Raw genomic sequence first — 23,004 nt, forward strand, 5'->3', positions numbered from 1 at the left:
TCCTCTCCTCATCAAGAGCAACTCACACATATTTTTATTTATTTATTTATTTAACCTTTATTTAACCAGGTAGGCAAGTTGAAAACACGTTCTCATTTACAATTGCGACCTGACCAAGATAAAGCAAAGCAGTTCGACACATACAACATCACAGAGTTAAACATGGAGTAAAACTAACACAGTCAATAAAAATAAGTCATAAGTCATACAGTAGAAAAATAAGTCTATATACGATGTGAGAAAATGAGGTGAGATAAGGGAGGGAAAGGCAAAAAAGGCCATGGTGGCGAAGTAAATACAATATAGCACGTAAAACACTGGAATGGTAGATTTGCAGTGGAAGAATGTGCAAAGTAGAAATAGAAATAATGGGGTGCAAAGAAGCAAAAATAAATAAATACAGTTGGGAAAGAGGTAGTTGTTTGGGCTAAATTATAAATGGGCTATGTACAGGTGCAGTAATCTGTGAGCTGCTCTGACAGCTGATGCTTAAAGCTAGTGAGGGAGATAAGTGTTTCCAGTTTCAGAGATTTTTGTAGTTTGTTCCAGTCATTGTCAGCAGAGAACTGGAAGGAGAGGCGGCCAAAGGAAGAATTGGTTTTGGGGGTGACCAGAGAAATATACCTGCTGGAGCGCGTGCTACGGTTGGGTGCAGCTATGGTGACCAGCGAGCTGAGATAAGGGGGGACTTTACCGAGCAGGGTCTTGTAGATGACCTGGAGCCAGTGGGTTTGGTGACGAGTATGAAGCGAGGGCCAGCCAACGAGAGCGTAAAGGTTGCAGTGGTGGGTAATATATGGGGCTTTGGTGACAAAACAGATGGCACTGTGATAGACTGCATCCAATTTGTTGAGTAGGGTATTGGAGGCTATTTTGTAAATGACATCGCCGAAGTCGAGGATCAGTAGGATGGTCAGTTTTACGAGGGTATGTTTGGCAACATGAGTGAAGGATGCTTTGTTGCGAAATAGGAAGCCAATTCTAGATTTAACTTTGGATTGGAGATGTTTGATGTGAGTCTGGAAGGAAAGTTAACAGTCTAACCAGACACCTAGGTATTTGTAGTTGTCCACATATTCTTAGTCAGAACCGTCCAGAGTAGTGATGCTGGACGGGCGGGCAGGTAGGTGCAGACAGCGATAGGTTGAAGAGCATGCATTTAGTTTTACTTCTATTTAAGAGCAGTTGGAGGACATATGGCATTGAAGCTCGTCTGGAGGGTTGTTAACACAGTGTCCAAAATATTATCGTAAAGTCTTTGTTCAGCAAAGGGAGGCTCTCTATCTGACCACTCAAATCCTTCTGTCTCATTTCCTTTTGCAATTTATAACTCTCCTCTGGCGTGATGGGGTGTACACAGACACACACACATAGGGGAAGTGGTCACTACAAAACTCACTAAGGTTATTCCCTCTAGATACATCAGAACTGTATCCAATCTCGATCATATACACTGATGTTCCACAGCCTATTTTCATATTCTCTAAAAAAAATCCTTTCATCTATTTCTTTTTCTCTCAGTCTAATAACAGTCTTGCTGAATTTCTGGTCTTGTCTGTGTTCTGTCTTAACAGAAACGTGATTGCTCATATTGCTCATATTTCAGCTTTGTGTGAGTCTAGTAGAAATGCTTTTGAGAACCCATATCCACAGTAGACATGAAATGACATTTGAGCTGTGAATCCCGAGATGTAACATCAAATCCATCGAAACCACAGGGCAATTATCTTGTACACTTAGCCACCTGAGTACCAGTCATGGCTCTCTCTACCTGTCTCTCTCCTGAGTGTCTGAATGGGTTTAGGTAAGCAGGAAACCTGCTGGCTAACTCCGCTCTCCACATATAATGGTTGAATAGCTTCTCAGTGGTGTATTACTTATTAAAAACTGGGTGGTTCGAGCCCTGAATGCTGATTGTCTGACAGCCATGCTATATTAGACCGTATACCATGAGTATGAAAACCCTAAACACCCCAGCAGTCCTACAATCAAAACTAGATGCCCTCAATCTCACACAACTCATCAAGGAACCCACCAGGTACAACCCTAAATCTGTAAACAAGGGCACCCTCATAGACGTCATCCTGACCAACTGGCCCTCCAAATACACCTCCGCTGTCTTCAACCAGGATCTCAGCGATCACTGCCTCATTGCCTGCATCCGCTACGGATCCGCAGTCAAACGACCACCCCTCATCACTGTCAAACGCTCCCTAAAACACTTCTGCGAGCAAGCCTTTCTAATCGACCTGGCCCGGGTATCCTGGAAGGATATTGACCTCATCCCGTCAATTGAGGATGCCTGGTCATTCTTTAACAGTAACTTCCTCACCATTTTAGATAAGCATGCTCTGTTCAAAAAATGCAGAACTAAGAACAGATATTGCCCTTGGTTCACTTCAGACCTGACTGCCCTCGACCAGCACAAAAACATCCTGTGGAGGACTGCAATAGTATCGAATAGTCCCCGCGATATGCAACTGTTCAGGGAAGTCAGGAACCAATACACGCAGTCAGTCAGGAAAGCCAAGGCCAGCTTCTTCAGGCAGAAATTTGCATCCTGTAGCTCTAACTCCAAAAAGTTCTGGGACACTAAAGTCCATGGAGAACAAGAGCACCTCCTCCCAGCTGCCCACTGCACTGAGGCTAGGTAACACGATAAATCGATGATTATCGAAAACTTCAACAAGCATTTCTCAATGGCTGGCCATGCCTTCCTCCTGGCTACTCCAACCTCGGACATCAGCTCCGCCCCCCCCCCGCAGCTACTCGCCCAAGCCTCTCAAGGTTATCCTTTACCCAAATCCAGATAGCAGATTTTCTGAAAGAGCTGCAAAACCTGGACCCGTACAAATCAGCTGGGCTTGACAATCTGGACCTTCTATTTCTGAAACTATCCGCCTCCATTGTCGCAACCCCTATTTACCAGCCTGTTCAACCTCTCTTTCATATCGTCTGAGATCCCCAAGGATTGGAAAGCTGCCTCAGTCATCCGCCTCTTCAAAGGGGGAGACACCCTGGACCCAAACTGTTACAGACCTATATCCATCCTGCCCTGCCTATCTAAGGTCTTCGAAAGCCAAGTCAACAAACAGGTCACTGACCATCTCGAATCCCACTGTACCTTCTCCGCTGTGCAATCTGGTTTCCGAGCCGGTCACAGGTGCACCTCAGCCACGCTCAAGGTACTAAACGATATCATAACCGCCATCGATAAAAGACAGTACTGTGCAGCCGTCTTCATCGACCTGGCCAAGGCTTTCGACTCTGTCAATCACCATATTCTTATCAGCAGACTCGGTAGCCTCGGTTTTTCTAATGACTGCCTTGCCTTGTTCACCAACTACTTTGCAGACAGAGTTCAGTGTGTCAAATCGGAGGGCATGTTGTCCGGTCCTCTGGCAGTCTCTATGGGGGTGCCACAGGGTTCAATTCTCGGGCCGACTCTTTTCTCTGTATATATCAATGATGTTGCTCTTGCGATTCCCTGATCCACCTCTACACAGACGACACCATTCTGTATACTTCCGGCCCTTTCTTGGACACTGTGCTATCTAACCTCAAAACGAGCTTCAACGCCATACAACACTCCTTCCGTGGCCTCCAACTGCTCTTAAACGCTAGTAAAACCAAATGCATGCTTTTCAACCGTTCGCTGCCTGCACCCGCACGCCCGACTAGCATCACCACCCTGGATGGTTCCGACTTAGAATATGTGGACATCTATAAGTAACTAGGTGTCTGGCTAGACTGTAAACTCTCCTTCCAGACTCATATCAAACATCTCCAACCAAAAATCAAATCTAGAGTCGGCTTTCTATTCCGCAACAAAGCCTCCTTCACTCACGCCACCAAACTTACCCTAGTAAAACTGACTATCCTACCGATCCTCGACTTTGGCGATGTCATCTACAAAATAGCTTCCAATACTCTACTCAGCAAATTGGATGCAGTTTATCACAGTGCCATCCGTTTTGTTACTAAAGCACCTTATACCACCCACCACTGCGACCTGTACGCTCTAGTCGGCTGGCCCTCGCTACATATTCGTCGCCAGACCCACTGGCTCCAGGTCATCTACAAGTCCATGCTAGGTAAAGCTCCGCCTTATCTCAGTTCACTGGTCACGATGGCAACACCCACCCGTAGCACACGCTCCAGCAGGTGTATCTCACTGATCATCCCTAAAGCCAACACCTCATTTTGCCGCCTTTCGTTCCAGTTCTCTGCTGCCTGTGACTGGAACGAATTGCAAAAATCGCTGAAGTTGGAGACTTATCTCCCTCACCAACTTCAAACATCTGCTATCTGAGCAGCTAACCGATCGCTGCAGCTGTACATTGTCTATCGGTAAATAGCCCACCCAATTTACCTACCTCATCCCCATACTGTTTATATTGATTTCCTTTCTGCTCTTTTGCACACCAGTATCTCTACCTGTACATGACCATCTGATCATTTATCACTCCAGTGTTAATCTGCAAAATTGTAATTCATTCGCCTACCTCCTCATGCCTTTTGCACTGTTTTCCTACTGTGTTATTGAGTTGTTAATTGTTTACTCCATGTGTAGCTCTGTGTTGTCTGTTCACACTGCCATGCTTTATCTTGGCCAGGTCGCAGTTGTAAATGAGAACTTGTTCTCAACTAGCCTACCTGGTTAAATAAACGTGAAATAAAAAAATATATATATATATTTTTACTGCTCTAATTACGTTGGTAACCAGTTTATAATAGTAATAAGGCACCTCAGGGGTTTGTGATATATGGCCAATATACCACGGCTAAGAGCTGTGTCCAGGCAATCCACATTGTGTCTTACTTAAGAACAGCCTTTAGCCGTGGTATATTAGCCATATATACCATACCTCCTCGGGCCTTATTGTTTAACTATAGTCACACAGAGAGGGAAATAAAGTTGTGCATGTGACGATGTAGGGAGCGAGGAGAATAAAAAACCTGCTAGGCTGTTTTAGAGTAACCTTCAACATCAGAATGTATGGCATCGGCCCTTCACGTGTGCCTTTCCTCTGCTTGAAGGACAAATGGACGCCTTGTAAAAATATCAGCCTGACGTGACATTGTGCTGTATCTTCTTCTCTCTCTCCCTCTCTCTTTCATCTCTCTCTCCCTCTCTCTTTCTTCTCTCTCTCTCTCTCTCTCTCTCTCTCTCTCTCTCTCTCACTCCTGCTGCTAGCAATGAAGAAGCAAACACTCACAGACCATCATGACCGTGGATAGCGTGTGAAAAACATTGCTAAAACCTCTTTCTGTGTTTGATTGACAGTAGTTATAGAAAATACACAGGCACATTAACAAATAATTACCAGATACTAATGATCCTTGGGGAGGAAGTTGTAGATGGTGATCTGCTGTATGTATGACAACCAGGGATGGTTACCTTGGCTATGACTTTGTGGTGGTGAGGAGAACTCAATTATAAAAACCACAAAACCAATTATGGGTTTCCTAAGACACAGAGTGGAAACGCATGCATAAACAGCACACACACACACACACACACAAAATGTAACACAGACAGACATCCACACAAACAGAAAGACATACAAACAGAAAGATACACACACACATTCTCTAAAACATACACTCCTGTCTCTCCTAAGCCAATAAATTGTGTCACTCGATCTGCAGGTTTATCTTACTGTGGGACTCCATGTTAATCATTATATTGATCTGGGCTGTGAGAGAGAGGAGTGTCTTAGAAGGAGGGAAGAGTCCAGTATCCCCATCTCCATTCACACCCTGCCTGCCTGCCTGGTGAGGAGTCAGGCTCAAGGTTATACAGTGCAGCACCACAGACTGAAGCCCAGGGCCAAGCTGGGGTAAGAATGAGACAGTGGCACAGCTCCCTGGGAAGAGAGTATCCTGGGGTGACCATGGAGGTTGTAATGTCCTCGGTAGACTGTGATGTTAGATACTTGAACAGTATTGCAATTTTATGAGTAAAGGGGTATTTTTCACGCAATGGAGGCACCAACTAGTGTAGCCCTGGGGTGAAATGGGGCACTAACTGAAGTTGTCTTTCTGGGATTAAATGGGGTATGTGCCTGGGTAATTTGGACGTTATGGGGTACTTACGAGGGTAGTCTTTGGGGTGCACCTTCTCTGACCAGTTGCCATAGAAGGTGACTCTGTACTTAGCTGTTCCACAGGCACAGCAATCCAGCAGAGGCTTCTCTGTGGTCTCCCCATACAATGACTCTGAGAAGGGAGAGAAGAGAGAGTGGTTAATGGAGGAGAGGGTGGGAGGAGGGGCTGTAGGGGTGAGGGAGGGCGGGCGGGAGGAGGGGGGTAGGGGTGAGGGAGGGACGGAGGGGAAGTGAGGGAGGTAGGGGTGTAGGAAGGAGGGATGGAGGTGTAAAGCTGTTCTTGTGATCAGTCTCCATAAATTCTCTATCAATGTCATGCACAGCTTGGGAGATACAGTACAAGCGTAAAGATCCTGTCCCAGTAAGGGAAGAGAGAGTAAGACAGGAGATACTGAGATATAGTATGGGAGAGAGAGGAGGAGTGGAAGACATGTAGCACCCTTTACTGCGTCTCAGTAATGGAGGACTTACCTTTCTCACACATCCTCTTGGTGAGAGAGCCTTCATCCTGGAAGTAGATGATCCTCTTCTGGACAATGCTGGCCCTGCAGAGAAAGAATGAGGAGGGGAGGAGGGTGGGAGAAGAAGAGGAAGTTTCAGGTTATGAGAAAGGAGATTAGAAAGAGGATAGAAAGAGAAAGCAGATGAAAAGTGAAAAGATGAGGGTAAAGTGGAGATGAGGGTTGAAAGAGATAGGGAATGAACAGAGGAGAAAAGACAAGAAAGGATGAGAGGAGTACAAAGCAGGAGATGGAAGGCAGGTGGAATAAGGGAGGAAAGAAGCAGGAGATGAGAAAGAAGAGAAGAGTTAAATACTCATACAGTACTTTCAGCACAGTGAGTAACCGGGGGGCATTTGGAGTAATGTTGAACTCAGGATGAGTGTTGAGTGTCTGAATGAATAAAACCTGGGGAGGAAGTGTTCTTGTGCTTCCAGACAGGTCTGCCAGCAGGTCTGAGATCGAATACTAGAGCAGGTTCTGTGTTATTCATCACCATTTGAATGTGATTGCGGACAGGTCTGAGATCAGCTACTAGAGCACACAGGGGTGCTGAATCACAGGCACTCTCAGACCGGAGGGATTTGCTAGCTCTTACGGAAAGTATTTATTAACATAAAGACTTGTATTTAGCAGGAGAGAGATGCGGTTGGAAAAGATATTGAAAACCTAGAGAGAAAGAGAAAAAGGAGAGAAAAAAGTCAGAAAGTAAGCTTCGCTTTTGAGAAACGATCAAGAGTGAATGAGCACACACACACTCAGGCGAGAGGAACTACAGTGTGTCAGAGATAAGACTGAGTGACAGGCCAAAAGTTAAGTTTCCCAGAGCTAAAGTCCTGCTCCGGGTCCTGGCAGAGAGACTGTTCTGATAGAGCTGTCTGGGGACAGAGCCACTGAGTGCTGGGTGGACACAGGTCTTAGTGTGGCCTTGACATGCAAATCAGACACAAACAAACCCATTCAAGGACCAGAAAAGGGCCCCGCATGTGGGCCAGAAACAATCGCAACCAAATTACTTTCAGGGCCCAAAAGCTGTCACAAACAAACTCCATTTAGGTGCTGTGCATTACATCAGACTTGGCCTCCCACAACAGGCTGCAGGTTTCCATGGTGATAGTGGGCAGAGGGTAGCAGCAGGGTGTAGGTTCTAGGCTCTGGACTGTCTGGGTTCTGGGTCTGGTCCAGGTGGTTCCTGTCCAGCTGGACTGTTTATGGAGCAGGAGTCCGAGCTGGGCCAAGCCCACTGCTGTCACTGTGCTCTCCCACATTCACAAAAATAAAGAAAAAGAGGGAGGGAGAAGAGCGAGAGGAGACGTAGACGTAGAAGAGGAAAGCTATAAAGACAGAGAGATGTACTATATGCTCATCTCAGGAAGCCGTGGTGGTGAGGAGGAGAAACGGCACAAAGAAAGAGAGATACAAGACAAGGACAAAGAAGACAAATAATTTCACCTTATGCTTGAAGGACACACTTCAGATGAGCTGCTTTGGAACAATACATTATCTCTCAATTCTGATGGGATTCCAACCTATTCCCCAAGCAAGCCTCCTACTGCTAGGGCATTGCGAGTGGCGCAGCAGTCTAAGACACTGCATTGCAGTGCTGGAGGCGTCACTACAGACCCGGGTTCAATCACGGGCTGTTTCGCAGCCGGCCGCGACCGGGAGACCCATGAGACGGCGCACACTTGGCCCAGTGTCGTCCAGATTAAGGGAGGGTTTGGCTGGCTGGGATGTCCTTGTCGCTAAGTGCTCTAGTGACTCCTTGTGGTGGGCCAGGAGCATGCACGCTGACTTCGGTCACCAGTTCTACAGTGTTTCCTCTGACACATTGGTGCGGCTGGCTTCTGGGTGGAGCAAGCAGTGTGTCAAGAAGCAGTGCGGTTTGGCACGTCCGTGTTTCGGAGGACGCATGGCTCTCGACCTCTGCCCCTCCCGAGTCCGTACGGGAGTTGCAGCGATGGGACAAGACCATAACTACCAATTAGATATCATAACAAAGTGATAAAAAGTACATTTTTTTTATTTTATTATAAATAAACCTCCAACCACTCTCCTGTCTGTTTATCTTGCCTGTCTCCAGAGCAGGCTTTCAGGGGATTATGTTTGATGACCTAAGGGCTGGACCAGTTGCAGAGGACCAGTGGCAGAGGAGGCTGTGTCAGGCAGGCCGGCCAGAGAAGGGATGGTATCTCTACAGTGACGGAGTGACAGCTATATGCCCCTATTAACATAACATAACTCTTTCTTCATCTCTCTTTTTCTCACCCTCTCTCTTGCTTTAGATTGTTTTTAGCAATTTTGTACTCTCCAAGGCACACAGCGAGAGAGACAGAGAGACAGAGAGACAGAGAGAGAGACAGAGAGAGAAGAAGAGAAGAACACAACAGATCCCATCCGAAAACAAGGAATGGGTTTGGAAGGGGACAGTAGCAGGACATGAAGAAACCTGTCTGAGGGGTGTACCTAGAAGTACAGAGGTGACGGGATCCCCACCCCAGGCGCTCCTAAACACACCGCCACCATATCTCTAATTGTTCACACCTTAATTCAATCTCACCCCAATTTCAGATATCTCTCCCTGAGCGAGCCGCTCACAAACTGCCTCACTCGCTGCCCACTTTCTGGGGCCGGCCAGGCAATCAGGCACAGTAATGCTTATTTAACATCCAATTTAAATTCTATCAATGAGATGCTATTAAAGCCAGACTCACTTTCCTGGCTCCAAGCCGCCGATGGTTATCGCCTCAAAAGCGCTCCGGTATGTGGGGTGGGTAGGAGTGTGTGTGTGTGTGTGTGTGTGTGTGTGTGTGTGTGTGTGTGTGTGTGTGTGTGTGTGTGTGTGTGTGCATGCGTGTGTGTGCGCGTGTGTGTGTGTGTGTGTGTGTGTGTGTGTGTGTGTGTGTGTGCGTGCGGCCAGGTCAGAGAGGGATAAATAAACATAGCTATTTGTTTACAGTTTGTTCCTTTGGGAAGGCACATACTGTACCAGTTTCATTGAACCATTCCTACTCATCTCACATGTAATAACTGCAGAGTTAGACTGCCATTCTCTCTGGGAAGGCTTTTTAATCTACCTGCCATTGTGTTCATGTCATTAAATTCCTAGAGATTTCAAATAGGTTTTGACACTATCATGTTCTGACTGTGAAAACTGTCCTACACTTTATGTCAGGTGAACCTGAAAAATGTATAAATGAACAAAAATATAAAGTTTCTACAGGGAGTGTGGTCCAGAAATCAGACAAACGTCTGTCCCTTTTTGACCCCCATAATCATGGTGAGCCAGAGCCAACCACCACACTCACTGTTTCCAGCCACCAGGAGACAGCAGCTACTCCTCAATTACAGCTAACCGTCAGGGAGGCGAGGCCGTCATACCACAGCCTCTCTAGCCACAGCACTAGAGGAGCTCTCAAAAACTCTGACGATGCTCTGAACTGATCACTTTCCACACAGACACACTGAGCGATGATGACACTATACACAGTAATACACACAGAGTACACATCTACACATGTTTAATTATGCTGCATTACACACACTCACACACCCACACAAACGCACACGTACATGTAAAGACACACAAACGCACACACAGACACCAGACACATGCACAGTCTGTTTTTCCATAATAGTTATTGCCAGAGGTGTCTGAGTTAACCAGGTTATTTGACAGGTAGGCAGACAGGCTGGCTGAGAGCGTTGAAATTAAAAACTTGTATCAATAGTGAAATCCCCCATTCTCAGATGAAACAAATGCTATTGTAGCTAAGGAAAGGTGGGCAGACACTCCACCAGGCTGGCAGCACCAGTCACGTTCAGTGTATATGGGGTTGTCATGGCAATAGAAGAGGGGGGAGCCGTAGGTTTGTGGGGATATATCGAATGGGGAGAGACCCATTTTCTTTCTCTGGTGATTATATCTCTGGGGAGATACCTCCTGCTGTACTGTGATTTATGGCCAGCTAGTTCAGGCTAGGTTGGTTGTTTTGTGCAGCTCCCCATTACCCCGTGCGGTGTAACATAAAAACGCCTGTTGGCATTAACCATATTTTTTTTGTGAGTGTGTGTGTGTGCAGGAATGTGTATGTTGTGTGTAGATGACCAATATGTGTTTGCATTTGTTTAGGAAGCGAGAGGAAAGAGGCTGTTGCTGCTTGGGCTCTATCTAGCTAGAGATATACAACAGCTTCTCAATAATAATCAATCAGTATGATGTTTAGGGGTACACCTGCCCCACTTCACTGACAAAACATTAATAAGTGTGATCACCCAGTAATTCAACTTTTCAGTTTCCAAAAAACACAAAAACACTCAACTATGAACCTGTCCTCGCCTGGTGTCATCACTCTACAGTGAAAAACAAGCTTCCCTACTGGACGTACCTTAGTATCACATCCCCACTCCCCAACCTCCACAAGTGACTATATCTCACTCTCTCCTCATCTCACATACTGCCGCTCTCTTTCCATTCATCTGTTCTCTCTACCTCTTTCTCTACCTCTGTCCCCCACTCTCTGTCTCACCTCCTTTCTCCCAATAGATACAAGATAGCTGAGAGGTAAAGTAGGGGAAGATGCCTGCCTGTCTGGTTAGTGTGCTGTGGGAACAACAGAACTGCGCCCTGGTTGAGAAAGGCAGAAAGAGTGACGCGGAAAAGGAGAGAGAGAGGGGAAGGAATGAAAAGGGTGTGTAGTAGCAAGAGAAACCGACAGGAGAGAGAAGAGTGAGTGAGAGTAGAGAGAGAAACCGACAGGAGAGAGAAGAGTGAGTGAGAGTAGAGAGAGAAACCGACAGGAGAGAGAAGAGTGAGTGAGAGTAGAGAGAGAAACCGACAGGAGAGAGAAGAGTGTGTGTAGTAGAAAGAGAAACCGACAGGAGAGAGAAGAGTGTGTGTAGTAGAGAGAGAAACCGACAGGAGAGAGAAGAGTGAGTGAGAGTAGAGAGAGAAACCGTCAGGAGAGAGAAGAGTGTGTGTAGTAGAGAGAGAAACCGACAGGAGAGAGAAGAGTGTGTGTAGTAGAGAGAGAAACCGTCAGGAGAGAGAAGAGTGAGTGAGAGTAGAGAGAGAAACCGTCAGGAGAGAGAAGAGTGTGTGAGAGTAGAGAGAGAAACCGACAGGAGAGAGAAGAGTGAGTGAGAGTAGAGAGAGAAACCGACAGGAGAGAGAAGAGCGAGTGAGAGTAGAGAGAAACCGACAGGAGAGAGGAGAGCGAGTGAGAGTAGAGAGAGAAACCGACAGGAGAGAGAAGAGTGAGTGAGAGTAGAGAGAAACCGACAGGAGAGAGAAGAGTGTGTGTAGTAGAGAGAGAAACCGTCAGGAGAGAGAAGAGTGAGTGAGAGTAGAGAGAGAAACCGACAGGAGAGAGAAGAGTGAGTGAGAGTAGAGAGAGAAACCGTCAGGAGAGAGAAGAGTGTGTGAGAGTAGAGAGAGAAACCGTCAGGAGAGAGAAAAGTGAGTGAGAGTAGAGAGAGAAACCGGCAGGAGAGAGAAGAGTGAGTGTAGTAGAGAGAGAAACCGACAGGAGAGAGAAGAGTGAGTGAGAGTAGAGAGAGAAACCGACAGGAGAGAGAAGAATGAGTGTAGTAGAGAGAGAAACCGACAGGAGAGAGAAGAGTGAGTGAGAGTAGAGAGAGAGAGAAACCGTCAGGAGAGAGAAGAGTGAGTGAGAGTAGAGAGAGAAACTGACAGGAGAGAGAAGAGTGAGTGAGAGTAGAGAGAGAAACCAACAGGAGAGAGAAGAGTGAGTGAGAGTAGAGAGAGGGAGGAAGAAAGCCAAAGAAAGGGGGAGTTCAGAGACAGAGACGAAGGCAAGGACATCTCATCACTCACTCTGACAGGCACATAATAACGTGCATTAATAAGAAATGCAAGCCTTTTTTTACGCCCCTACACACATAACAACGGCACAGTGAGAGATTTAAACGGGGCAGGAGAGAAAGTGACAGGCCAACTGAACTCTTTAATAATGCAGAGATTAGCATGCCATGTAGGGCACCACCCTATGTTTCTGTTCCTCTCTCTCTTCTCCCCCCACTGGGTACACACTGGTTGACACATGTGAGTACGATACTGTATGTAAACATGCCTGAGTGGTCCACATACAGCCTCTTATTCACAGTATACAATCAACCACACACTGGATTTGTGTCATAGTATGGTCACCAACTCTGGTCCTATACACAAGCTAAAGGTTGGGAATGTCTTGTTCCAGCCCAGCACTAACACACCTGGATGAACTAATCACCAAGCCATCAAAACATTGATTCGTTGAATCAGATAATATTACTGTTGGTCTGGAATAAAAGCCTCTAAACACCGTAGCTCTCCAGTACCACGGGTGGTGATCACATTTGGCTGCATCCCGATTCTCCACACTTCTCCCAAAGTGTGCACTTGCACATTGGATTGATGTAAGCATTGGCTGGAGTTTCCACTGTTGTTGCATCCATAATGGGGAGTATGCAGGACAAGTGCACACTTCGGGAGAGGGGTGGAAAATGGGGACACAGCCATATAGATCCTTACTTTAGGATTCTTCAGAGAGCCCCAAGTACATGTACCTACTTGAGGGTGACACAACCAGAGGAGCTGGGGGGTGCTGTCCAGAACACATGGATCCTGGTGCGTCTCCGAGGGGTGCTCTCTGTCACTGCCGAGGGACAGTTGATCATGAACTGGGTGTCCTCTTCATCGATGATCTGTATAACACATATAAACAGACACACACACAGATGGACAGACGGACAGACACACAGACGACACACACACACAGCACGGATTCGATTTAAATAAGGACAAGCAAATGAGGAAAGATAATGTAATAGTAATTGCATTGTACCTCATGTTCTCTCGGTATTATACCATACATTTCATTACTATGATTCCCTCTCTCAATGTGAGTTCAAGTGCAACTTCATTTAACTGCCATTAGCTCCCATTACCAGGCCTAATTAGAACGCTTCAATTAGACATTATCTAATTCATTAGCAGCATCTGTTCATTGCAAAGTAATAGTACATTTTGCATTTCACAAATTATTTTTTATTAAATGAATTTGATCCATTTTAAGCTCCTTGTGTCGTTCTACAATATGACTCAGTGGATACAGTGGCTTGCGAAACTATTCCCCCCCCCCCTGCCATTTTTCTTATTTTGTTGCCTTACAACGTGGAATTTAAATGGATTCATGGGGGAAAGAGGTTGTATCATTGGATTTACACAACATGCCTACCACTTTGAAGATGCAAAATATTTTTTATTGTGAAACAAGCAAGAAGAAAAAAAAGAAAGCTTCAGCGTGCATAACTATTCACCCCCCAAATTCAATACTTTGTAGACCCACCTTTTTCAGCAATTACAGCTTCAAGTTGGATGGGTTCTGCTGGTGTATAGCAATATTTAAGTCATACCACAGATTCTCAATTGAATTGAGGTCTGGGATTTGACTAGGTCATTCCAAGACATTTAAATGTTTCCCCTTAAACCACTTGAGTGTTGCCTTAGCAGTATGCTTAGGGTCATTGTCCTGCTGGAAGGTGAACCTCCGTCCCAGTCTCAAATCTCTGGAAGACTGAAACAGGTTTTCCTGAAGAATTTTCCTATATTTAGTTGCATTCATAATTTATTCAATTCTGACCAGTTTCCCAGTCCCTGCCGATGAAAAACATTCCCACAGCATGATGCTGCCACCACCAAGCTTCCCTGTGTGGGTGATGTTCTTGGGGTGATGAGAGGTGTTGGGTTTGCGCCAGACAGTGTTTTCCTTGAAGGCCAAAAAGATAACTTTTAGTCTCATCTGACCAGAGTACCTTCTTCCATATGTTTGGGGAGTCTCCCACATGCCTTTTAGCGAACACCAAACATGTTTGCTTATTTTATCTCTGAGCAATTGCTTTTTTCTGGCCACTCTTCGGTAAAGCCCAGCTCTGTGGAGTGTATGGCTTAGTGGTCCTATGGACAGATACTCCAATCTCCGCTGTGGAGCTTTGCAGCTCCTTCAGGGTTATATCTTTGGTCTCTTTGATGCCTCTCTGATTATTAATGCCCTCCTTGCCTGGTCTGTGAGTTTTGGTGGTCGGCCCTCTCTTGGCAGGTTTGTTGTGTTGCCATATTCTTTCTTTCTTTTTTATAACAGATTTAATGGTGCTCCGTTGGAGGTTCAAAGTTTTATTTTTTTATAACCCAACCCTGATCTGTACTTCTCCACAACTTTGTCCCTGACCTGCTTGGAGAACTCCTTGGTCTTCATGGTGCCACTTGCTTGGTGGTGCCTCTTGCTTAGTGGTGTTGCAGACTCTGGAACCTTTATACTGAGATCATGTTTTATCTCGGTAAGTAAGTTAAGAACAAATTCTTATTTACAATGATGGCCAAGGAACTTAACAGTGATGGTTAACTTCCTTGTACAGGGGCAACAGATTTTTACCTTGTCAGCTCGGAGATTCAATCTTGCAACCTTTCAGTTACTAGTCCAACACTCTAACCACTAGACTACATGCCGTGACACTTACATTGCACACAGGTGGACCTTATTTAACTAATTGTGTGAATACATATGCACACACCACTTTTGGAAACAATATTTTTTTTCCATTTCACCAATTTGGACTATTTTGTGTATGTCCATTACATGACATCCAAATACAAATCTATTTAAATTACAGGTTGTAATGCAACAAACTAGGAAAACGCCAAGGGGGATGAATACTTTTGCAAGGCACTGTATGTCTGGCTGGTGTGCAATGTAATATATTGTGTTTGAATATATACATAAGTCTATCCTATAGTGGCTAATTGACAGATGTACAGCAAATATAATAGTTTTACACACACACACACACACACACACACACACACACACACACACACACACACACACACACACACACACACACACACACACAGTTATACTGTAGGATCGATAGCGCATTTCACAGACATACTGTATGTGACCAGCAACAATTCTTGGCAAATTAATGAAGGGCTTAAGTGCCGTCCTTGAAGGGTCATTTTCAGTGTGTGTGCGCATTATCAACTCCAATTGCTTTTGGTGTGTGTGTGCGCGTGTGTTTGCATGTGTGTGGGTGCGTGCCTGTGCGTTTGTGTGCATGTGGGTGCGTGCGTGTGTGTGCGTGTTTGTGCATGTTTGTGACAACATTCTCCACAGTTCTATTTGACCGGAAGTGACATCAGGGCAATAAATACTCGGAACTCTCTCACTCATTAAAGCTGTCAGCGGAGAATTCCCTCTGTCACGCCATGTTATGAATCAGGTTACTTTGGACTGGACTGTGTGTATGCGTGTATGGGTGTGTGAGAGCGAGCTCTGGGATTGACTGGCCTGGCTGCGTCTGTATCCAGCCCTCTGAATCACACCCAGAGGTCATAAAACCCTTGCTGGGTTCCCATGGTTTCTGACAGGCATCCCTGGGGTGGGGGCTGACTGAGCTGACTGGAGTCTGTGATAACCCAGTGTTTTCCAACCCCTCCTGTCTTAGCCTCCAGTATTTATGCTGCAATAGTTTGTGTCGGGGGGTTAGGATCAGTCTGTTATATCTCCTGTCTTATCCAGTGTCCTGTGTGAATTTAAGTATTCACTCTTTAATTCTCTCTCTTTTTCTCTCTCTCTTTCAGAGGACCTGAGCCCTAGGACCATGCCCCAGGACTACCTGACCTGATGACTCCTTGCTGTCCTCAGTCCAACTGGCCGTGCTGCTGCTCCAGTTTCAACTGTTCTGCCTGCGGCTGTGGAACCCTGACCTGTTCAGCGGACGTTGCTCTTTTTAACTCTCTAGAGACAGCAAGAACAGTAGAGATACTCTGAATGATCGGCTATGAAAAGCCAACTGACATTTACTCCTGAGGTCCTGACCTGTTGCACCCTCTACAACCACTGTGATTATTATTATCTGACCCTGCTGGTCATCTATGAACATTTGAACATCTTGGCCATGTTCTGTTATAATCACAGCCAGAAGAGGACTGGCCACCCCTCATAGCCTGGTTCCTCTCTTGGTTTCTTCCTAGGTTCCGGCCATTCTAGGGTGTTTTTCCTAGCCACCATGCTTCAACACCTGAATTGCTTGCTATTTGGGGTGTTAGACTGGGTTTCTGTACAGCACTTTGTGACATCAGCTGATTTAAGAAGGGCTTTAGAAATACATTTAATTGACTGATTGAAAGCATTAAACACCATCTGTGAAAAGCAGCAGCCATTCAACTGACCTATGGCTCTGACTGCATGTGTGTGTGTGTGTGTGTGTGTGTGTGTGTGTGTGTGTGTGTGTGTGTGTGTGTGTGTGTGTGTGTGTGTGTGTGTGTGTGTGTGTGTGTGTGTGTGTGTGTGTGAGCATTTGAGAGAGCGAGTGACGGAGACTGAGACCGTGCATGAGAGAATAAATGTGAGAAACAGAGAAAGGGGAAGACTGTTTTAGGTAGTCTCTTTGCTTGCAACAGCTGGTCAGACTTTAACAATAACATTTAACAACATTCTGCCCAAACTAGTTCCACAGAGATGTGACTAACAGAAATGAAATAATGTGTCCACGAACAAAGGGGAGTCAAAAAAAAGTAAGTCAGTATTTGGTGTGGCCACCAGCTGCATTAAGTACTGCAGTGCATCTCCTCCTCAGACTGCACCAGATTTGCCAGTTCTTGCCGTGAGATGTTACCCCACTCTTCCACCAAGGCACCTGCAAGTTCCCAGACATTTCTAGGGGGGACGGCCCTAGCCTTCACCCTCTGATCCAACAGGTCCCAGATGTGCTCAATGGGATTGAGATCAAGGCACTTCGCTGGCCATGGCAGAATACTGACATTCCTGTCTTGCAGGAAATCACGCACAAAACTAGCAGTATGGCTGGTGGCATTATCATGCTGGAGGGTCATGTCAGGATCAGCCTGCAGGAAGGGTACAACATGAGGGAGGAAGTTGTCTTCCCTGTAAATCACAGCATTGAGATTGCCTGCAATGACAACAAGCTCAGTCCGATGATGCTGTGACACACCGCCCCAGACCATGATGGACCCTCCACCTTCAAATCGATCCCGCTCCTGAGTACAGGTCTCGGTATAATGCTCATTCCTTCGCCGATAATCGCGAATCCGAACATCACCCCTGGTGAGACAAAACCACAACTCGTCAGTGAAGAGCACTTTTTGCCAGTCCTATCTGGTCCAGTGACGGTGGGTTTGTGCCCATAGGCGAAGTTGTTGCCGGTGATGTCTGGTGAGGACCTGCCTTACAACAGGCCTACAAGCCCCCAGTCCAGCCTCTCTCAGCCTATTGCGGACAGTCTGGGCACTGATAAAAGGATTGTGTGTTCCTGGTTTAACTCGGCAGTTGTTGTTGCCATCCTATACCTGTCCCGCAGGTGTGATGTTCGGATGTACCGATCCTGTGCAGGTGTTGTTACACATTACAGTTTCTGTCCTACCAGGCAGGACCAGATAGTTGTGTTTGAAAGAGGCTGTGCGTCAAATCTCCAATATGACTAGCTGATGATGGGAAGACACTACAGAGAAAGACATAGAAATGGGATTTTGTTGATGAGGGGCGCTCTAACATATTAGAACTGTGTGTGTGTGTGTGTGTGTGTGTGTGTGTGTGTGTGTGTGTGTGTGTGTGTGTGTGTGTGTGTGTGTGTGTACATGCATGTTGGTGTGTGTGTGTGAGTGTGTATATGGATTGTTTGCATGTAGTTGAGGTTGACAGTGAAAGGAACACTTCTAGAGCAGCAGAGGAATGGGGGGGAGGAAGAGAGGACGGGAAGAAGAAAGGGGAGGAGCAATATTGTACTCTGTGTGTACTGTGTGCCGTACCACACATAGTAGTGGGTATTGGTACTGTATTAGTGTGTTTGCGTGTTTTACATAATTACATTCTGTGTACCTATAAATACAACAATAAACACCCATTTAAATTGTTAAATACGTTAGTATCAACATAAACACAACACAGTCATTACAATTATGCCTTAGCACTTGTTCTTGTCAAGACCTCTACAAGAGCACTAACAATCAAATTCCCCCTCATATTCCAAAAGCAGATATTTCAGTTTACCCCTCGTATCCCACAGCAGATATTTCAGTTTACCCCTCATATCACCAAAGCAGATATTTCAGTTTACCCCTCGTATCACCACAGCAGATATTTCAGTTTACCCCTCGTATCACCACAGCAGATATTTCAGTTTACCCCTCGTATCCCACAGCAGATATTTCAGTTTACCCCTCGTATCCCACAGCAGATATTTCAGTTTACCCCTCGTATCCCACAGCAGATATTTCAGTTTACCCCTCGTATCCCACAGCAGATATTTCAGTTTACCCCTCGTATCCCACAGCAGATATTTCAGTTTACCCCTCGTATCCCACAGCAGATATTTCAGTTTACCCCTCGTATCCCACAGCAGATATTTCAGTTTACCCCTCGTATCCCACAGCAGATATTTCAGTTTACCCCTCGTATCCCACAGCAGATATTTCAGTTTACCCTTTGTATCGCACAGAAGATACAGCAGCATTGTCAGTGTGTGTAGAGCTGAGTGATTGGAACTGACTGGATGATACATTTTCCCTGTTTCACCCTGTGACATTTACGATGCTCTGTCACGCCGTGCTGTGGCCACTACAGCTTTATGTGGAAAGGGAATGAAACCAAAAGGTTCACAAGAGTGATAGTTCTGCTACAGTTATGGTTGTTCTTAAAACCAATGTAACAGGCTCTAATTGATGAGGTCTGGCTTGTAGACATACATTCAGCCCTTGCTGATTGGATCACTGTATACTACCTCTGGCAGGTGGTAAGGAGTGAGGTTGAGTGGAAGAGTGAATAATATTCCCCTAAAGGAGGATGGTGAGAGACGTAAGGTGTGAAAATACAGCGAGACAAGACTGGTGTGCAAACAGAGAAGCAAGTTTGGGAGGTGAAAAGGGGAGATAAGTCGGGAAGCAAAAGGCGCAGGGGGCGATTGACTTGACTGCTGAGAGTCTCACAGTGAGGTTGGTTGGCAGTAGTTGGATGGGATGGATCAGGGACAGAGGCATTCCCTCACCCTCCTGTTTCCTTTACATTGATGAAGTTAGATTTCGCCCTTCATCCACTAATCCTTTATCACTTAACCAGTGAATGGAGATGTGTTGCACTAACTGCACTCTTCTTTTCAAAGGTCTAAAAACAAAAGAGTGATGTGAAAGAACATGTGATGCCAAAGGGGAGTGTAGTGAAGCAGAGTAAGGTGGAGAGGTGTGTAACAACTGTAAATGTAATAACACCAGTAAATGTTATCACTTTTCTAAATGTAATACGTTTTTTATTTTTTATTTAAGAAACATGGTAAATGTAATAACTTTTTACGCTAAATGCAAAAAGTTATTACATTAATCCTTGGTTATTACATTAATTGTCCTCGGAACAAACTGGGAAGTAGACAAAACCTGCAGGAGACCATGACACAACGTCCCTAAAATCGTCTTCGAGACAAACCCGGAAACTAAACAAAACCTCCAGGAGACTATGACACAATGTCCCAAAATAAAATCGTCCTCGGGACAAACTGGGAACTTGACAAAACCTCCAGGAGACTATGACACAATGTCCCAAAATAAAATCATCCTTGGGACAAACTGGGAACTTGACAAAACCTCCAGGGAACACACAACGTCCTTTGGGACGTCTCCGGGTCAAATTGTGAACTAGAAAAAAATATTGAGGGCACCATGACACAATGTTCCAAGAACATCCCCAGGACCAACTGGAATCTAGAAAAAAAAACTCCAGGGACCATGACACAACATCCTGGCGACTTTAGGTGACTTTTGTGACCTCCTAATGATTCATTGTTTGCGGGGAAATATTGCAGATGACATGTTTAATACCAGGGCCTACAGATTCATTCAGGTATTTTGTATCTCTCTCTCTGTGTGTGTGTGTGTGTGTGTGTGTGTGTGTGTGTGTGTGTGTGTGTGTGTGTGTGTGTGTGTGTGTGTGTGTGTGTGTGTGTGTGTGTGTGTGTGTGTGTGTGTGTGTGTGTGTGTGTGTGTACATTTCAATGTGTGCTTGTGGGTGTCTATGTATGACTATTCATGTATGATGTGCAAGAGTTTGTTAGTGTTGTAATTGGCAGTGGGTGGTGGTACTGTATGTCCATCACATTTACTGAAGTATTACATCAAAAATATATATTTTTTGGTATGTTATTACATGATTGGATGAAGTTATTACATTATTCATGAAACCACCAGTTAACGTAATAACCACCGGTTAATGTAATAACTTACTCCATTTAGCAGGAAAATTATGTTTATCGGCAAGTTATAAACTGTACCGGGGGTATTATCAAATTTTAGAAAAGTTATTCAAATAGAACGTTCATTTAAAAAAAAATGTTTTGCTTTTATTTAACCAGGTAGGCCAGTTGAAAACAAGTTCTCATTTACAACTGTGACCTGGCCAAGATAAAGCAAAGCAGTGTGACAAAAACAACAACACAGAGTTACACATGGAATAAACAAGCATACAGTCAATAACACAACAGACAAATCTGTATACAGTGTCAGCAAATTAAGTAAGGAGGTAAGGCAATAAATAAGCCATAGTGGCAAAGTAATTACAATTTAGCAATTAACACTGGAGTGATAGATGTGCAGATGAGGATGTGCAAGTAGAAATACTGGTGTGCAATAGAGCAGAAAGACAGAAACAAATATGGGATGAGGTAGCTGATTGGATGGGCTATTTACAGATGGTGTGTACAGTTGCAGCGATCGGTAAGCTGCTCTGACAGCTGATGCTTAAAGTTAGTGAGGGAGATATAAGTCTCCAAGTTCAGTGATTTATGCAGTTCGTTCCAGTCATTGGCAGCAGAGAACTGGAAGGAAAGGTCAGCCAAAGGAGATTTGGCTTTGGGGGTGACCAGTGAAATATACCTGCTGGAGCGCGTGCTAAGGGTGGGTGTTGCTATGGTGACCAGTGAGCTGAGATAAGGCAGAGCTTTACCTAGCAAAGACTTATAGATGACCTGGAGCCAGTGGGTTTGGCGACGAATATGTAGCGAGGACCAGCCAACGAGAGCGTACAGGTCGCAGTGGTGGGTAGTATATGGGGCTTTGGTGACAAAACGGATGGCACTGTGATATACTGCATCCAATTTGCTGAGTAGAGTGTTGGCTATTTTGTAAATGACATCGCTGAAGTCAAGGATCGGTAGGATAGTCTGTTTTACGAGGGTATGTTAGGCAGCATGAGTGAAGGAGGCTTTGTTGCAAAATAGGAAGCCGATTCTAGGTTTAATTTTGGATTGGAGAGTCTGAAAGGAGAGTTACACTTACAAGTGTTATTACATTTATCGTTGTTACAAGGTGCGAAAATGATTTATAATAAGGTCATAAATATAATATATATTGTGGAAGTTCCACCTTGTTAGAAGATTTTCTTTCCCGAAGCATATAGGAGCTCAGTTTTTATTGATTTATTCATATCACTCAAAGATTTCAGTCAGATTGTGCGTGACTAGTTTAACAAATGGCTTCATAACATTGTTTGTTTAAAATAGTGTTTGTAAGGGAGGAGTATCAGTCCTCTGGCCCAGCAATCTGGTTATAAAACCTATACACAACATATTATTGGCCAATTCACCTGCTGTGTGTATATGGCCTGAAACCTGTCTCCCCCAGCCCATGTCTCACCACACTAGAACACGGAGGGCCTCATCAGAGCTGGGGACATGTCCTACAATATCCCCTGACATCTAAGTGTGAAAACACTTCCCCCATCCCTCCTTCCCCCTCTCTCGCTCCCTCCCTTTTCCAGTCCAGTTGGAGCTGTCTGTGTAGGCTGGGAACGATCTTTGCTCTAAACCTGGCTAGATTTGTGTGTGCGCACCGCACCGTACATGCATGCATTGCCAATTTCACACACCTCGGCTCTCCTTGACTGGCACAAGGCTCCTTTTCCCATTTTCACACACGCACGCACACACACACACACACACACACACACACACACACACACACACACACACACACACACACACACACACACACACACACACACACACACACACACACACAAGGAATACAGAGGGGGCCATAAATAGAGGTATTAGAGGAAACGAGGTGAAAGTAATTGCGCTTCCTCCAAGATGATGCGTGAAACAGAACGACTCTGGTCTGAGAGGGGACAGATTATGTTGGGAGTTCTCTCTCACACAGAGCGGAGAGGGTGAGTGCCAGCACAGGCAGCATATGGTGTTGATGTAAGTGTTCTGCCAGGTGTGGTTAAGTGTGTTGGCTCTGCTCTGCTCTGGGAGAGAGGATATCCTTGCACCTGTATATCGCATGACTGCATCAATACACTCCCTATTCGCTGGGACTGCTGTGCCCCTAG

The 23,004-nt window shown here is 45.3% G+C and overlaps 1 protein-coding gene across 2 annotated transcripts in view; it reads right to left on the reverse strand.

Moving 5' to 3' along the window:
- Nucleotides 1-23,004, reverse strand: part of LOC118362543 (spondin-1-like) — a 140,494-nt gene that overhangs the window by 113,853 nt on the left and 3,637 nt on the right. For both annotated transcript variants that reach the window (XM_052482825.1, XM_052482830.1), the window contains exons 3-5: nucleotides 13,182-13,315; nucleotides 6,582-6,655; nucleotides 6,100-6,222 (exon numbers count right to left, since the gene is read on the reverse strand). In XM_052482825.1, the coding sequence (XP_052338785.1) occupies nucleotides 6,100-6,222; nucleotides 6,582-6,655; nucleotides 13,182-13,315 (331 nt within the window). The remainder of the gene's footprint in view (nucleotides 1-6,099; nucleotides 6,223-6,581; nucleotides 6,656-13,181; nucleotides 13,316-23,004) is intronic.

Source organism: Oncorhynchus keta, chromosome 2 (genome assembly GCF_023373465.1).
Source record: "Oncorhynchus keta strain PuntledgeMale-10-30-2019 chromosome 2, Oket_V2, whole genome shotgun sequence".
NCBI classification, from domain to species: Eukaryota; Metazoa; Chordata; class Actinopteri; order Salmoniformes; family Salmonidae; genus Oncorhynchus; species Oncorhynchus keta.